At 40.3% G+C, this 18,841-nt stretch overlaps 1 protein-coding gene across 1 annotated transcript in view; it reads left to right on the top strand.

Moving 5' to 3' along the window:
* Window positions 1-2,141: 2,141 nt before the first annotated feature.
* tnmd (tenomodulin) overlaps window positions 2,142-18,841 on the top strand; it is a 99,834-nt gene continuing 83,134 nt past the window's right edge. The window contains exons 1-2 of the mRNA XM_084147053.1: window positions 2,142-2,302; window positions 9,061-9,195. Coding sequence (XP_084003179.1) covers window positions 2,255-2,302; window positions 9,061-9,195 — 183 coding nt within the window. The 5' untranslated portion in view covers window positions 2,142-2,254. The remainder of the gene's footprint in view (window positions 2,303-9,060; window positions 9,196-18,841) is intronic.

Raw genomic sequence — 18,841 nt, 5'->3', positions numbered from 1 at the left:
CATAGCCGATGTGAGTAAGACTTTTAAGCAGGTCAACATTCACAAGGCCGCAGGGCCAGACGGATTACAAGGACGTGTACTCCGATCATGTGCTGACCAACTGGCAAGTGTCTTCACCAACATTTTCAACATGTCCCTGACTGAGTCTGTAATACCAACATATTTCAAGCAGACCACCATAGTCCCCGTGCCCAAGGACACTAAGATCACCTGTCTAAATGACTACCGACCCGTAGCACTGACGTCTGTAGCCATGAAGTGCTTTGAAAGGCTGGTCATGGCTCACATCAACACCATTATCCCAGAAACCCTAGACCCACTCCAATTTGCATACTGCCCCAACAGATCCACAGATGATGCAATCTCTATTGCACTCCACACTGCCCTTTCCCACCTGGACAAGAGGAACACCTACGTGAGAATGCTATTCATTGACTACAGCTCAGCGTTCAACACCATAGTGCCTTCAAAGCTCATCACTAAGCTAAGGATCCTGGGACTAAACACCTCCCTCTGCAATGGATCCTGGACTTCCTGACGGGCCGCCCCCAGGTGGTAAGGGTAGGTAATAACACATCTGCCACGCTGATCCTCAACACGGGGGCCCCTCAATGGTGCGTGCTTAGTCCCCTCCTGTACTCCCTGATCACCAATGACTGCATGGCCAGGCACGACTCCAACACCATCATTAAGTTTGCCGACGGCACAACAGTGGTAGGCCTGATCACCGACAACGATGAGACAGCCTATAGGGAGGAGGTCAGAGACCTGGCTGTGTGGTGCCAGGATAACAACCTCTCCCTCAACGTGATCAAGACAAAGGAGATGATTGTGGACTACAGGAAAAAAAAGAGGACTGAGCACGCCCCCATTCTCATCGACGGGGCTGTAGTGGAACAGGTTGAGAGCTTCAAGTTCCTTGGTATCCACATCACCAACAAACTATCATTGTCCAAACACACCAAGACAGTCGTGAAGAGAGCACGACAAAGCCTATTCCCCCTCAGGAGACTGAAAAGATTTGTCATGGGTCCTCAGATCCTCAAAGAGTTCTACCGCTGCACCATCGAGAGCATCCTGACTGGTTGCATCACCACCTGGTATGGCAACTGCTCGGCCTCCGACTGCAAGGCACTACAGAGGGTAGTGCGTACGGCCCAGTACATCACTGGGGCCAAGCTTCTTGCCATCCAGGACCTCTATACCAGGCGGTGTCAGAGGAAGGCCCTCAAAATTGTCAAAGACTCCAGCCACCCTAGTCATAGACTGTTCTCTCTGCTACCGCACGGCAAGCGGTACCGTAGCGCCAAATCTATGTCCAAAAGGCTTCTCAATAGCTTCTACCCCCAAGCCATAAGACTCCTGAACAGCTAATCATGGCTACACTGACTATTTGCACTGCCCCACCCACCCCCACCCCATCTTTTTACGATGCTGCTACTCTGTTAATTGTTTATGCACAGTCACTTTAACACATTCCCACATGTACATATTACTTCAACTACCTCAACTAGCCGGTGCCCCCGCACATTGACTCTGCACCGGTACCCCTCTGTATATAGCCTCCCTACTGTTATTTTATTTTACTTCTGCTCTTTTTTTCTCAACACTTTTGTTGTTGTTTTATTTCACATTTTTATTAAGAAATAAATGCATTGTTGGTTAAGGGCTGTAAGTAAGCATTTCACGGTAATGTCTACACCTGTTGTATTCAGCGCATGTGGCAAATACGATTTGATTTGATTTGATGGGAGCGCCATCCTGAGTGTTGTTTCTATTTGTGTATTTGCTGTGTTTGCTAATGATTGCATTCACTTGAAAGAGCAGTTAGACAGCCAGGCTGGAGCACAAATGTAAAAATGTTCAAGCCTTCTCTTCCTTATAAAAGGTCATTGAAAAAAAAAAAGTATATGTATTTTCTCATACACTTTCAAAAGTTTGCTCGTCCCCCTAGAGGCAGATAATTTAAAGTAAAATTAGTATAACTATCCTGGCTGCAGTGCAGTATCTCAGAGTTAAAAATCTACCTCAGACATTCCACCCTTTGAATTTCGAGCAGACTTCGGCTGGAGACATCTGCTTTGCTTATAATGGGAATCAGAAGTGTGTTAGCAATTCCATCCCATCCCACCCCTCCCGTCAGTGCACTCTCAAATTACCAATGGAATGAAGTTTTGACTCTTTTCCTCCTAGAGATTCAGTAGCTTTACCAGCTAGGACAAGTGAATCTGAAGACATTTATTCTCTGGGCATTATGGAAAAAAGCTCTCAATCCAGCAGTCAGCAGGCTCTATGGAAAGATGTGAGTCTTAATTGCATTCTCTTGTGCTAACTGTTCATACTCTACCGACTGTAGAATATGGTTAGGATTAGGAGATATTGGTAATAAATGGCAATTAATTAAATATGCTTGATGCTTCTGGACACATCATCAGTGATGTGATTATTATTATTATTATTATATTATTATTATTATGTAACCTGGGGTCATTGGGTGTTACATTATTGGTTGATGAAAAGATAATGAATGCAATTAAAATGACAACAAATGTCAGTATTTTGTCATGCATATTGGGCCAAAACAACCTTGCAGAAAAAAGAACCATTGCAATTGGTATATTGTGAGTTTTAGGTGGGTTGAGGGGCTAAAAGATCCTTATGAGATTAAGATAAATAGTATTTCAAATTCCTAGAGTTATATCTGACATAATACAGTGACCAAATGTTTGCACTTTGGAATCACATATAGAATGGGACTAGATATTGGTGCCTGACTGATTGCTTCGAGAGTCATATTTTCCTCATCTTTCCTCTCTGCTTTGTCTCCTTGGGTCCCCATGTTTTTTTATTCTTCCGTACACTCAAGTTGCACAAGTTCACCTGAGCTATGGGATTTGCTTAATTCCTCAATAATTTTGGGGGGATCATTTAGCTAGCTATTTGATTTTGAATTTTAGCGCCCCTGTAGGTATCCCAAAAATAATTATTCTTTGGGGGGGGGGGGGGGGGGCAAAAATATTGAATTTGGCCTTTACTACTATAGCCCATAGAAACACATTGAATAACACATTCATAAATGGCAAAACAGACAGTCAAAAAATAAATGTGATGTGAAGACTCACTAAGATGTGAGTAGAGGGAATTATTATGATTCAAAAACCACCTGTGGCATTACATTTAGAGGAAAATATCCAATAATAAAAAAGAAACTGTGTATGGAATGGAAGTGGACCACTCTTAGTCCAGTCTTGTGGAATAATTTAAACTAGACTTGTGGACTAATTAAAACGTTTTGTTCATGTATGATACCTTAAGCAAAAATGTCCATCACCATGACCCTGCCCTGCACCGTTGTGGCAGACCTCTGCCTATGTTTGTCTAGCTCTTGCAGCTTTTTCTTTTTTCTTTCGTTTTTTTAAGTAAGCCCTCATCACTCTCTCTCTCTCGCTCATTCTGTCTCTCTCAGAATAGCAGGGGGCTTCAGGCTCCCCTCATCACGAACTGAGTCCTGCCATAGAGGCACCAACCACCTGGCTGATTGTCAACCCTTAAACCTGTTTAACACTGGTAGACTGGCAGTACTCCTCTCACTTTCTCCGCCTCTGCCTCCCCCTCTCTCTTTCACTCTGTCTTTCTCTGAGCAATTTATCTTCTGTGCAGACAAAGTTTTGTCGTCAAGTGAAGTTTCCACTGCTTATGCAAGCTGCTGAAGTAGAGAGTAGACTTTGGCCACATTTTTATGATTATATGGCCTTCTGTTTCATATCCTCATTGTGAGGAGGGCTGGAGCCTTGGATGTTTATGGCTTCTGTTACGGTTCAGCACATACAGGTGCATTATACAGTGGGGGAAAAAAGTATTTAGTCAGCCACCAATTGTGCAAGTTCTCCCACTTAAAAAGATGAGAGAGGCCTGTAATTTTCATCATAGGTACACATCAACTATCACAGACAAAATGAGAAAAAAAATTCCAGAAGATCACATTGTGGGATTTTTCATGAATTTATTTGCAAATTATGGTGGAAAATAAGTATTTGATCAATAACAACAGTTTCTCAATACTTTGTTATATACCCTTTGTTGGCAATGACACAGGTCAAACGTTTTCTGTAAGTCTTCACAAGGTTTTCACACACTGTTGCTGGTATTTTGGCCCATTCCTCCATGCAGATCTCCTCTAAAGCAGTGATGTTTTGGGGCTGTCGCTGGGCAACACGGACTTTCAACTCCATCCAAAGATTTTCTATGGGGTTGAGCTCTGGAGACTGGCTAGGCCACTCCAGGACCTTGAAATGCTTCTTACGAAGCCACTCCTTCGTTGCCCGGGCGGTGTGTTTGGGATCATTGTCATGCTGAAAGACCTAGCCACGTTTCATCTTCAATGCCCTTGCTGATGGAAGGAGGTTTTCACTCAAAATCTCACGATACATGGCCCCATTCAGTCTTTCCTTTACACGGATCAGTCGTCCTGGTCCCTTTGCAGAAAAACAGCCCCAAAGCATGATGTTTCCACCCCCATGCTTCACAGTAGGTATGGTGTTCTTTGGATGCAACTCAGCATTCTTTGTCCTCCAAACACGACGAGTTGAGTTTTTACCAAAAAGTTCTATTTTGCTTTCATCTGACCATATGACATTCTCCCAATCCTCTTCTGGATCATCCAAATGCACTCTAGCAAACTTCAGACGGGCCTGGACATGTACTGGCTTAAGCAGGGGGACACGTCTGGCACTGCAGGCTTTGAGTCCCTGGCGGCGTAGTGTGTTACTGATGGTAGGCTTTGTTACTTTGGTCCCAGCTCTCTGCAGGTCATTCACTAGGTCCCCCCGTGTGGTTCTGGGATTTTTGCTCACCGTTCTTGTGATCATTTTGACCCCATGGGGTGAGATCTTGCGTGGAGCCCCAGATCGAGGGAGATTATCAGTGGTCTTGTATGTCTTCCATTTCCTCATAATTGCTCCCACAGTTGATTTCTTCAAACCAAGCTGCTTACCTATTGCAGATTCAGTCTTCCCAGCCTGGTGCAGGTCTACAATTTTGTTTCTGGTGTCCTTTGACAGCTCTTTGGTCTTGGCCATAGTGGAGTTTGGAGTGTGACTGTTTCAGGTTGTGGACAGGTGTCTTTTATACTGATAACAAGTTCAAACAGGTGCCATTAAATCAGGTAACGAGTGGAGGACAGAGGAGCCTCTTAAAGAAGAAGTTACAGGTCTGTGAGAGCCAGAAATCTTGCTTGTTTGTAGGTGACCAAATACTTATTTTCCACCATAATTTGCAAATAAATTCATAAAAAATCCTACAATGTGATTTTCTGGGAAAAAAAATCTCATTTTTCTGTCATAGTTGACGTGTACCTATGATGAAAATTACAGGCCTCTCTCATCTTTTTAAGTGGGAGAACTTGAACAATTGGTGGCTGACTAAATACTTTTTTTCCCCACTGTATGTGCATACTAAAATTAGCGGTGGAAAGAGTAATGAAATATCCTAATCAATTAGAAATACTGTTACTTAAAATGAAAATGTACTCAAGTAGAAAAAACAACTAAAGTAAAAGTAAAAAGTAGCTAATTTAAAAAGTACTCAGAGTAAATGTATTTGAGTTACTTTTCAAATAAAAACGTTGAGCTTGATAATTAGCTAATTTGCTAAGGGGGGGGGGTTCTACTAAGCTAACATATGGAATTGTTTTACCAAGGATCATTTAGCTATTTGATTTAGAATTTTAGGACCCCTTTATATATAAGAAAAAACTAAATAAAAAATTGACCTTAGATCTATTAGCCCATAGAAACACATTGAATAACATATTCATACATGGAAAAATATTTTTTTTTAATTAAAAGGAAGTTTATTTTTAAGTGTCTGTCCTATAACTGAGATATATAGATTAAAAAGAGAGATATAGGACCCAATTTTCAGCCGCTAAACTACTTCCATATACGCTGAGTGTACAAATCACCTACTCTTTCCATAACATAGGTGATTCCAGGTGAAAGTAATGATCCCTTATTGATGTCACTTGTTAAATCCACTTCAATCAGTGTAGAGGTAAAAATATTTTAAAGTCTTGAGACAATTAAGACATAGATTGCGTATGTGTGCCATTCAGAGGGTGAATGGGCAAGACAAAAGATTCAAGTGCCTTTGAACGGGATATGGTAGTAGGTGCCAGGCGCACCGGTTTGTGTCAGGAACTGCAACGCTGCTGGGTTTTTCACATATCAAGAATGGTCCACCAACCAAAAAACATCCAGACAACTTGACACAACAGTGGGAAGCATTGGAGATTTCATGCCCCGACAAATTGAGGCTGTTCTGAGGGCAAAAGGGACTCAATATTAGGAAGGTGTTCTTAATGTTTTGTACACTCAGTGTATACTTCCATTCATTTTTTTTAACTGGTACTGGGCTTCCTTCAGATGAGTATACCTTTTATAAATGGCAGCCTCATTTTGTCAAGCCTTACCCAATCTACTGTACCAATTACAATCACAATAGAGACAAAAAAGCTGTTTTATGCAATAAACATTCCTCGGAGACCTTCGATAGCAGTCCAGTGTGAATCAGAACATTTAATTCCCTCACTGCTGGAGCTTTGTGGGGGAACAAAATACCTATTTTATAAATTTGTGGCCTTGAGCCCAGGGAATTGAGTTTTAATTTGAAGAAAATGACCTTTTGAGTATCTTTGTAGCACTGCAGATTTTCCATATGCTGATTATTTACTTTGTGCAGGCAAGTACACTACATGACCAAAAGTATGTGGACACCTGCTCGTCGAACATCTCATTGAAAAATAATGGGCATTAATATGTAGTTGGTCCCCCCTTTGCTGCTGTAACAGCCTCTACTCTTCTGGGAAGGCTTTCCACTAGGTGTTGGAACATTGCTGCGGGGACTTGGTTCCATTCAGCCACAAGAGCATTAGTGAGGTCGGGCACTGGCTCGCAGTCGGCATTCCAATTCATCCCAAAGGTGTTCGATGGGGTTGAGGTTAGGCTCTGTGCAGGCCAGTCCAGTTCTTCCACACCGATCTCGACAAACCATTTCTGTATGGACCTCGCTTTGTGCACGGGGGCATTGTCATGCTGAAACAGGAAAGGGCCTTCCTTAAACTGTTGCCACAAAGTTGGAAGCACAGAATCGTCTAGAATGTCATTGTATGCTGTAGCATTAAGGTTTCCCTTTACTGGAACTAAGGGGCCTAGCCCAAACCATGAAAAACAGCCCCAGATCATTATTCCTCCTCCACCAAATGTTACAGTTGGCACTATGCATTGGGGCAGGTAGCGTACTCCTGGCATCCGCCAAACCCAGATTTGTCCATCGGACTCCCAGATGGTGAAGTGTGAGTTATCACTCCAGAGAACGCATTTCCCCTGCACCAGATCCAATGGCGGCGAGCTTTACACCACTCCAGCCGACACTTGGCATTGCGCATGGTGATCTTAGGCTTGTGTGCGGCTGCTCGGCCATGGAAACCCATTTCATGAAGCTCTCGATGAACAGTTCTTGTGCTGACGTTGCTTCCTGAGGCAGTTTGGAACTTGGTAGTTAGTGTTGCAACTGAGGACAGAAGATTTTTACGCACTACACGCTTCAGCACTCAGCGGTCCGGTTCTGTGAGCTTGTGTGGCCTACCACTTCGCGGCTAAGCCGTTGTTGCTTCTACACGTTTCCACTTCACAATAACAGCACTTACAGTTGACCGGGGCAGCTCTAGGAGGACAGAAATTTGATAAACTGACTTGTTGGAAAGATGGCATCCTATGATGGTGACACGTTGAAAGTCACTGAGCTCTTCAGTAAGGCCATTCTACTGCCAATATTTGTCTATGGAGATTGCATGGCTGTATGCTCGATTTTATACACCTGTCAGCAACGGGTGTGGCTGAAATATCACTAATTTCAAGGGGTGTCCACATACTTTTGTATAGATAGTGTATATGTTTCTCACTAACTTATTCAATGGAAGCCTGGAAGCATAGTGTGAGCAGTTATACAGGAGTCAAGTTTGCATATGTGAATATTACAATCTCCAATTCATCTAGCAGATGCCTTCTGGGTCTTCTCAAAGGCCTGCAATGTTGTAGAAGGTTCACAATGTCATGCTGAATAACAGAAATACTGATAATATAAAAGTGAATGTGAGGGTATTATTGATATAATCCTCCCAGCATTTCTGCAACTTTATATAGTTTGACAGTTCACACTATGAATAGAGTATTCATGAGTTGCACGTTTTGTCACAATATTGTTTTGAGCGTTCTCTTGAGGACTGGTGCCCGACTGAATGTTCTACCTAATGCATTCTCAATTGGCACTGATGAAGACTTAGTCTAAAGTGTGTTATAGTGACTTGGAAACACAATGACATTTCCAAAGGAGGCAAATAATTAGTAGGAGAACCTTTTGTCATCATTGTGATGTCATCAGATTGACTTTAGATGTGGTATAACATCAGCTAGCTAGCTAAGAGTGAGGAGCGAGCACCGAAAGTTAGCTAGCTAATGTTAGCATTGCCAGGTATTTTTGACGAACTTTGCTAGCTAATGACAACATGTCTAATGTAAATGTAATGTAAATTGGACGACATAATGATGACAAAGTTGTTTCCTACTCATTATTTGCCTACTGTAGCAATGCCATTGATTTTCCAAGCCACTATAGTGTAATTTAGACTAAATAATCATTTCCACCCATTCAGAATGACTGGGCACCATTTGATTTTTGAACACCACTATGGCTGGGAGCATTTTGAGAACGTTGATAACAATGGCTTGATATGACGGAGGTGAAACCCATGAATAGAGGCTATGGAGAGAATTAACATATTTTTGTAAGCAACATCAGGAATCTTGCATCAATGATTGTCCGACATTATTTCACATATGTCATGTTATAATGAGGTTATTACAATGTATATCACTGCTAATACCAATGTAATGTTGAGGCACCATTTTAAAGTCATTGTAGTTACATTACATGATATGTACATGAACCACTCTGAAGTGTGAATGGATTACCAATGCTTCCGATTTCAAATGTTCTCCTTAGGTGGAGGTGGGGAAAGAGAAGAAGACCAGGTACCGGAGCTACCAGCGAGGAGTCCTGATTCTGGGGCTGGTTTTCCTGGTGTTGACCCTGGGCATCTTCAGCTTCAGACACCTCTGGAGCCCAAGTCTGGGGAGGGTAAGGCCTGGCTCAGTAACAGTAGTATTGCTTCACGATCAACTAGTAAACTAGAGTCACAGTAAAGGTTTAGTCTACATTTACATTTTAGTCATTTAGCAGACGCTCTTATCCAGAGCGACTTACAGGAGCAATTAGGGTTAAGTGCCTTGCTCAAGGGCACATCGGCAGATTTTTCACCTAGTCGGCTCTGGGATTAGAACCAGCGACCTTTCGGTTACTGGCACAATGCTCTTAACCACTAAGCTACCTGCCGCCCAGTAGGATGTCATGACTGATCATATTGCTTCACAATCAACCAGTAGACTAGAGTCATGGTAAATATTTAGTCTGGGCATGGGGAGGGTAAGGCCTGAGTTATGTCAATAACTGTGGAATGTCATGATGACTCATCGTATTACTTCACGATCAAGCAGTAGACTAGGTTTCCATCTCTCTTATCAAACAAGCTCATGTCCGACCTTGAAACAGGTTAACATTTACACATCTGCTCATTCTTCTCTACCTGCTCATGAAAAAAGCTATATCGATGTCATGGTACAATGCTGTATGGCCCAGCTTTTAATGGAATATTTGAATTGTTAAGACTATGGATAAAAAACCCACTCAAGCTTTTCCTGACCAAATCATACAGTCTCTATGACTTTCATGGAAAATGTGTAAGAAATGGAAAGAGATGGCCACACAATGAGCCAAAGACAGCCTCAGTCAGCAGTCAGTATAATATAACACAGTATAATAATACACTGAATTAAAAGCTCTATTGGCCATCGAAAAGACAGCTGTGTTTTGAAATTACTGTCTCAATGTCTTTTCTGTCAAGTATGTAATTTCAAGAAGCCTTCGTGTCATACAATGACTTCTCTGGTTGGAAATGTTTAACTGCAGCGTCATTTATCATTTTGTCTATTAGCTTCTCTCTACAAGCAGTGTAAATATGTTTAAGCAATTCCTGTTCCTGATACCTCTGTCCAACCAACCTTAATTGCAGTTGACCACATTGGCAGCACTAGAACTCAAGCCTCTTCATGATATAATTGGAGTAAACTCTTGTCCGAGCCATTCATCTTGTGAAAATCCAATTCACTCACTTTTGATGGAGAGCATTTTCAATCCGCATCTTTCCCCCAGATTACCCAAGGGGGGGAGAAGCTAATTTACTCAAGACTATGCCAAAAGAATACATCAATAATTTATTCTCAATGAAAATTTGAATGAGAGAAAATAACTGCAAATGATTTTGTTTCTTAACCAGAATATTAAGACTGATAATTAAACTACCTATACGCTATATTACTCAAGGTCGGGAATGTTGTAAAATAATTCATATTTATTCGATTTTTATTTATGGTATTCATAAATAGATCAAATAAAACATTATAGGAAGGGACAACTAATGCAATAATAAATCCCCAAATACAAGGAACTGGAACATTAAAGTACAAAAAATCCCAAAATGAGGCAGGAATCAATAAGGTGGCAATAGAAACAAAACAAACAGAGGACATAGGATGTACAGTATGTATGTGGGGGGGGGGGGGGGGGGGGGGGGAGTACGGGTGTGTTTGAAGATGGGGTGCCTGAGAGTTTGTGTGATTGGAAAAGTGTGATGAGTTGAAAGTGAGTGGTTGCAAATGTCGGAACCCCATGTGTGTGTGAGCAGGAGTTGTGACAGAGCGAGAGTCTCCACTTTTGTGCAGATATGGGATACACATTTTGTTTATTTATTTTTGTCCTATCATGATGGATCGGTGCCCAACCCTACCTACACTAGACATCCACCTTAGTGACCCACCCACTAAGGAGAAGTCCTTACCCGTTATATAGGCCTACCGCAAGTAGCCTATGCAGTCAAGACAGAAAGATGAACGCGGTCAGAGACCCACTAAAGCAGCCCCGCCCCCTCAAGAGTCTGAGCATAATATACAAGGATTTTCTCAAAGCTGCTAATGAGAACCTTGACGACCTTATACCTAGCTGGTGGGAATTCCTGTGGAATATCAAGAATGGTCCACCACCCAAAGGACATCCAGCAAACTTGACACAACTGTGGGACGCATTGGAGTCAACATGGGCCAGAATCCTTGTGGAATGCTTTTGGCACCTTGTAGAGTCCATGCCCTGACGAATTGAGGCTGTTCTGAGGGCAAAAGGGGGGGTTGCAACTCAATATTAGGAAGGTGTTCCTAATGTTTGGTATACTCAGTGTATATATTTTTGTATAACTATATACAGTAGAACTGAGGCGACAGCATTAGAAATGCTGTTGGCTGCTAATCTGGTTCTGTTCTGCAGGTTGCACTTTGTGCTCTTTTCAAAGGATGGGTCCCAATCTCTCAAAGGCCCTAGGATCCATGTGTACAGGAGTGTTCTGCCAGTCATGGGGACGACAATCCAGTCATGGGACCATAAATATATTTGTCTCGATCTATACGGTCCAATTAATGATGATCCACGCTTCTTTGAAAATACATATAATAATTTATCGAGTTTACAAGCAATACACGACTCTATTATTATGGTGGGAGATTACAATACGGTTTTAAATAGCTCAATGGACCATAAAGGAAATCACAATACAAACTATCACCCTCATGCTCTTAAGGAAATCACAAATATTGTGGATATGTTGGAACTTGTGGATATATGGAGGCTTAAATATCCTGACCTAGTAAGATATACATGGTGGACGCTCAATCAAGCTAGTCATCTTGACTACTTACTTATATCATTCTCGCTGGCACCCAAAGTTTTTAAAAGTGTTGATCTGGGAGAGAATGCAGTCGGACCATCAATTAACACATTACTCTTACGGAATTTCACGTGGGCGAGGATATTGGAAATATAATCAAAGCCTACTGGATAACAACTTGTTTTTAACCAAGACAGAAGAATTTATAACTTACTTTTTCCAGTGGTGGAAAAAGAACGCAATTGTCCCAAAGTAAAAGTAAAGATACCTTAATAGAAAATGACTCAAGTAAAAGTGAAAGTCACCCAGTAAAATATTACTTGAGTAAAAGTCTAAAAGTATTTGGTTTTAAATATACTTAAGTATCAAAAGTAAATCATTAAAAATTCCTTATATTAAGCAAACCAGACGGCACAAACCAACACTGAGACATAATTTACAAACAAATCATTTGTTTTTAGTATGTCCGCCAGATCAGCGGCAGTAGGGATGACCAGGAATGTTAGAGGCGTGAATTTGACCATTTTCCTGTCCTGCTAAGCATTCAAAATGTAATGAGTACTTTTGGATGTCAGGGAAAATGTATGGAGTAAAAAGTACATTATTTTCTTTCGGAATGTAGTGGAGTAAAAGTGAAAGTTGTCAAAAATGTAAATAATAAAGTAAAGTTCAGATACCCAAAAAAACTACTTAAGTAGTACTTTATAGTATTTTTACTTAAGTACTTTATACCACTGCTTTTTCCTACATAACATAGGTGCAGCAGATCCCCTTATTGTATGGGACACTTTCAAATGTGTCTTTAGAGGCCATGCAATTCAATACTCATCTTAAAAACAAAAATTATTTACAGTGCCTTCAGAAAGTATTCATAACCCTTGACTTCTTCCACATTTTGTTGTGTTACAGCCTGAATTCAAAATTGATTAAATATGTTTTTCTCTCACCCATCTGCAGTACACACAATACCCCATGATGAGAAAGTGAAAATATGTTTTTAGAAATGTTTGATAATTTATTGAAAAATAAAATACAGAAATAGGTCATTTACATAAGTACGCAAGTATAAACACCGTGGGACCACGCAGCCGTCATTCCGCTCAGGAAGGAGATGCGTTCTGTCTCCTAGAGATGAAAGTACTTTGGTGCGAAAAGTGCAAATCAATCCCAGATGCTGGAGGAAACAGGTACAAAAGTATCTACATCCATAGTAAAACGAGTCCAATGTCGACATAACCTGAAAGGCCGCTCAGCAAGGAAGAAGCCATTGCTCTAAAACCGCCATTAAAAAAAACAGACTACGGTTTGCAACTGCACATGGGGACAAAGATCATACTTTTTGGAAAAATGTCCTCAGGTATGATGAAACAAAAATAGAACTGTTTGTGGAAGACTACCCAAAACGTTTGACCCAAGTTAAACAATTTAAAGGCAATGCTACCAAATACTAATTGAGTGTAAGTAAACTTCTGACCCACTGGGAATGTGATGACAGAAATAAAAGCTGAAATTAATCATTCTCTCTACTATTATTCTGACATTTCACATTCTTAAAATAAAGTGGTGATCCTAACTAATTTTTACTAGGATTAAATGTCAGGAATTGTGAAAAACTGAGTTTAAATGTATTTGGATAAGGTGTATGTAAACTTCTGACTTCAACTGTACATTATAAATCGTGTTTTCAGTCATAACTATTATAGAACATGAGCTTTTAAACCCACCTCTCAGCTACTCTCAGTCCATCCCACCTATCTCCATAAACCACCCTCTTATGATTTCCATGTGCCATATATTTTTCAACTGTGCTGTGATGTTTCACATAAATTCTGAACCTGTCTAATTGCATAGTATCTACAGATTGTAAGTTAAAGATAAATATTTTTACTGAAATTATTATATTGTTGATTGATTTTCCAAATCTCCCATTAGTGCTATTTGTAGGGTTAATTCTAGATACATTTCCATTAACATTTTTTTAAAATTTTAGTCATTTAGCAGACGCTCTTATCCAGAGCGACTTACAGTTAAGTGAGTGCATACATTTTTCATACTGGCCCGCCGTGGGAATCAAACCCACAACCCTGGCGTTGCAAGTGCCATTCTCTACCAACTGAGCTACACGGGGCCACAATGTTGTGTATCCTTCCTTTCCGGCAACTGAGTTAGGAAAGACGCCTGTATCTTTGTAGTGACTGGGTGAATTGATACACCATCCAAAGTGTAATTAATAACTTCACCATGCTCAAAAGGATATTCAATGTCTGCTTTTTTTTACCAATCTACCAATAGGTGCCCTTCTTTGCGAGGCATTGGAAAACCTCCCTGGTCTTTGTGGTTGGATGTGTGTTTGAAATGTTCTGTTCTGCACTGTTCGACTGAGGGACCGTACAGATAATGTATGTCTGGGGTACAGAGATGAGGTAGTCATTCAATAAGCATAATTCAACTTTGACATTATGGGGCCCGTGACTCCCAAAAATCTCAATTTAATCTATTTTTATTTCAGGCTGTAACACAACAAAATGTGGAAAAAGTCAAGGGGTGTGAATACTTTCTGAAGGCACTGTAGGTCAAAACTAACAGTACAGATAGATAGTTATAAAAACTGTACCATATAGGCACAGAATAAGTTAGTGGACTAACTTAACTAAACTAAACTAACTTAACTAAACTAAAATAACTGTTGGAACTTATTCAAGAAAGATCAAGTGTAATATATTATAAACAATAAAGCAAACTGGATGGAAAATGGGGAAACATGCAGCAAGTAATTTTTTTAACCATCAACATAGAAATACTGCAAAAAACAATTTACAGAAACTTGTTACAAATGACGGCGTCATCCTTGATTCACCAAACAATATTTTGAAAGAGGAAGCAAAGTACTTTAAGCATATGTTTTCATTTCAGTATCCTCCACCTCCACTGAAGGTAATTGTAAGGATTATTTTTCTATTAATAGTGTGAAAGTAAGAGCTGTACAGAAAGACTCATGCGAAGGCCAAATTACAGAGGAGGAACTTCTTAATGAAATGAAAGCCTTCAAGTTCGGGAAAACTCCAGGGCTGGATCGCATTCAAGATGAGGTTTATCAAACCTTTTTTGATGTACTTAGAGGTCAGTTATTTCCATGTTTTAACCACTCCTATAAAATTAATAGACTATCAGATGCTCAGCAAGAAGGTCTGAGTTCACTATTACTGAAACAGGACCCAGGTGGTAAATATTAAAATTGGCTACTTCTCAGAACGTATTAAACTGTCAAGAGGAGTAAAACAGGGCTGTCCACTATTGGCATATCTATTTATTATGGCCATCGAAATGTTAGCTATAAAAAAAAAATATCAGATCCAACAATAATATCAAGGTGCTAGAAATTCTGGGCTTAAACACAAAGGTGTCATTGTACGCTGACGAATTATGTTTTCTTTTAAATCCGCAATGTGGATCCCTGTACAGCCTCATAACCTCTCTGGATTACAACCAAACTATAATAAGTGTACCATATTACATATTGGATTGCAAAAAAATAATTATATAATTACATTAACGTGTAGTTTGCCAGTAAAATGGTCAGATGGTGAAGTGGACATACTCTCACTAAAGGCTTCAATCATACAAAAGTTATACTTAAATCCAAACTGGTTCCCCAGCAGATTAGTAAGAGTGGCTCACCCCGTGTTAAAAAATTGCCTCTTTCCCTTTATTCAGATAACAACCTCTCACTTTCGGTTATTTGAAAATGAAATAATCTCCAAAATATCACTATTAAAAAAAAGCCATAGTAAGCTGGTTGCAATTTCAGTTTAATCCACCAGAAAAAAAAAACTGAATAAATATTACAACAAATATTATTGTTAAACTGAAATATACTAATTTATTTTTAAAAACGTTCTTTTTAGAATAAAAAAAATATTTGTTAATGATATCATAAATAGTACTGGTGGAGTTATGTCACACATGCAGCTGACCAAAATATATGGAAATGTCTGCTCTACCCAAAATTACAAATAACTGATTGCAGCATTATTGCAAAAAAATTGAGGAGGAAAGTGGAAGGGGGAGAAGCTAAGGAACTTGTCTGTCGGCCCTGCATTAAAGACCAAAATTGGTTTTAAAAAAAAGATTAATAAAAAAGTATACCAGTTATATTTAAGGACCAAAAAATGGACAGCTGCGCCATACAGGTTGCAAAATAGTTGGGTAGAGATTTTCGATGTGCCGATTCCATGGCACATAGTCTATAAACTTATATACAGTGGGGGAAAAAAGTATTTAGTCAGCCACCAATTATGCATGTTCTCCCACTTAAAAAGATGAGAGAGGCCTGTAATTTTCATCATAGGTACACGTCAACTATGACAGACAAAATGAGATTTTTTTTCTCCAGAAAATCACATTGTAGGATTTTTTATGAATATATTTGCAAATTATGGTGGAAAATAAGTATTTGGTCACCTACAAACAAGCAAGATTTCTGGCTCTCACAGACCTGTAACTTCTTCTTTAAGAGGCTCCTCTGTCCTCCACTCGTTACCTGTATTAATGGCACCTGTTTGAACTTTGTTATCAGTATAAAAGACACCTGTCCACAACCTCAAACAGTCACACTCCAAACTCCACTATGGCCAAGACCAAAGAGCTGTCAAAGGACACCAGAAACAAAATTGTAGACCTGCACCAGGCTGGGAAGACTGAATCTGCAATAGGTAAGCAGCTTGGTTTGAAGAAATCAACTGTGGGAGCAATTATTAGGAAATGGAAGACATACAAGACCACTGATAATCTCCCTCGGTCTGGGGCTCCACGCAAGATCTCACCCCGTGGGGTCAAAATGATCACAAGAACGGTGAGCAAAAATCACAGAACCACACGGGGGGACCTAGTGAATGACCTGCAGAGAGCTGGGACCAAAGTAACAAAGCCTACCATCAGTAACACACTACGCCGCCAGGGACTCAAATCCTGCAGTGCCAGACGTGTCCCCCTGCTTAAGCCAGTACATGTCCAGGCCCGTCTGAAGTTTGCTAGAGTGCATTTGGATGATCCAGAAGAGGATTGGGAGAATGTCATATGGTCAGATGAAACCAAAATAGAACTTTTTGGTAAAAACTCAACTCGTCGTGTTTGGAGGACAAAGAATGCTGAGTTGCATCCAAAGAACACCATACCTACTGTGAAGCATGGGGGTGGAAACATCATGCTTTGGGGCTGTTTTTCTGCAAAGGGACCAGGACGACTGATCCGTGTAAAGGAAAGACTGAATGGGGCCATGTATCGTGAGATTTTGAGTGAAAACCTTCCATCAGCAAGGGCATTGAAGATGAAACGTGGCTGGGTCTTTCAGCATGACAATGATCCCAAACACACCGCCCGGGCAACGAAGGAGTGGCTTCGTAAGAAGCATTTCAAGGTCCTGGAGTGGCCTAGCCAGTCTCCAGATCTCAACCCCATAGAAAATCTTTGGAGGGAGTTGAAAGTCCGTGTTGCCCAGCGACAGCCTCAAAACATCACTGCTCTATAGGAGATCTGCATGGAGGAATGGGCCAAAATACCAGCAACAGTGTGTGAAAACCTTGTGAAGACTTACAGAAAACATTTGACCTGTGTCATTGCCAACAAAGGGTATATAACAAAGTATTGAGAAACTTTTGTTATTGACCAAATACTTATTTTCCACCATCATTTGCAAATAAATTCATAAAAAATCCTACAATGTGATTTTCTGGATTTTTTTTTCTCATTTTGTCTGTCATAGTTGACGTGTACCTATGATGAAAATTACAGGCCTCTCTCATCTTTTTAAGTGGGATAACTTGCACAATTGGTGGCTGACTAAATACATTTTTTCCCCACTGTATATGGGGGATACAACCATCCCAGCTCTGCAGATTTTTAAGATCACTTGTTTTGGTACTGCCCATATGTAGTTTGTTACTTAAAGTTAACTCTACAAATAGCACTGCTGGGTGACTTGAAAAGCCATAGTCATTCGATCAATAATATAATACACTTACTAAAAATGGTAATCTTTAATTTACAATCTGTAGAAACTATGAGAATAGAAAGGTAAAAAACTGTTTTGAAACATCACAACAAAAATATATGCCAAGTAGAAATCAAAACTGGATGATTTTCAGAGACAGATGGGAAGGGTTTGAGGGTAGCTGGAGGGTGGGGGGAGGGGTTGAAGGTAGCTGAAGGGTGGGAAAATGTTCATTAAATGTATATAGTATATATAAGCTGGAAGTAGAAGCCTAAGTCATTAGTTTACTCCAATCAGGGGAGGGGTGGTAGGGTAAAATACTAAAGATATATATTTTTTAAATAAGGAACAAATATATGGGGGATTGGAAATTATGCAGAAAATTACAATCTATCTGCAATATTAAAGCTGCTCTACCCCTGACATTTAAACTAAATAATAATAATAATTTAAAAAGACTGATAATTAGACCAATGATAAAGAGACCCACTAACTAAACAAAATATTTAAATGTTGACGGTAAACCACAGTAGTTCATATGCATGAACAAAGAATACATATGGTTCACCGTTTATAGGGCCCTTCAATTAGCGATAAAACAACAATTTGACATACTACGTCTACTGTAGAATGTGTGTGTGTGTGTGTGTGTGTGTGTGTGTGTGTGTGTGTGCGTGTGTGTGTGTGTGTGTGTGTGTGTGTGTGTGTGTGTGTGTGTGTGTGTGTGTGTGTGTGTGTGTGTGTGTGTGTGTGTGTGTGTGTGTGTGTGTGAAAATGTAAAGATCGGCCCTGCCTGAAACCCAAAATTACTTCCTATGTTAGTAAATCCATTAGCTGCTCCTCTCTGTCCCTGCGCACAGGCAGCTCGCTCTGCATGCACTCTGCTCATGGTGGCTCTGAGTCTGTGAGTAACCATAGCAACAGCTCTGCTTGGGCTGCTCTGCTCAATGAGGAGACATGAGAGA

The sequence above is a fragment of the Coregonus lavaretus genome (genome assembly GCF_964263955.1).
Source record: "Coregonus lavaretus genome assembly, chromosome: 29".
NCBI classification, from domain to species: Eukaryota; Metazoa; Chordata; class Actinopteri; order Salmoniformes; family Salmonidae; genus Coregonus; species Coregonus lavaretus.
The sequence above is the reverse complement of the archived record's forward strand: the minus strand, read 5'-3'. Positions and strand labels throughout refer to the sequence as shown.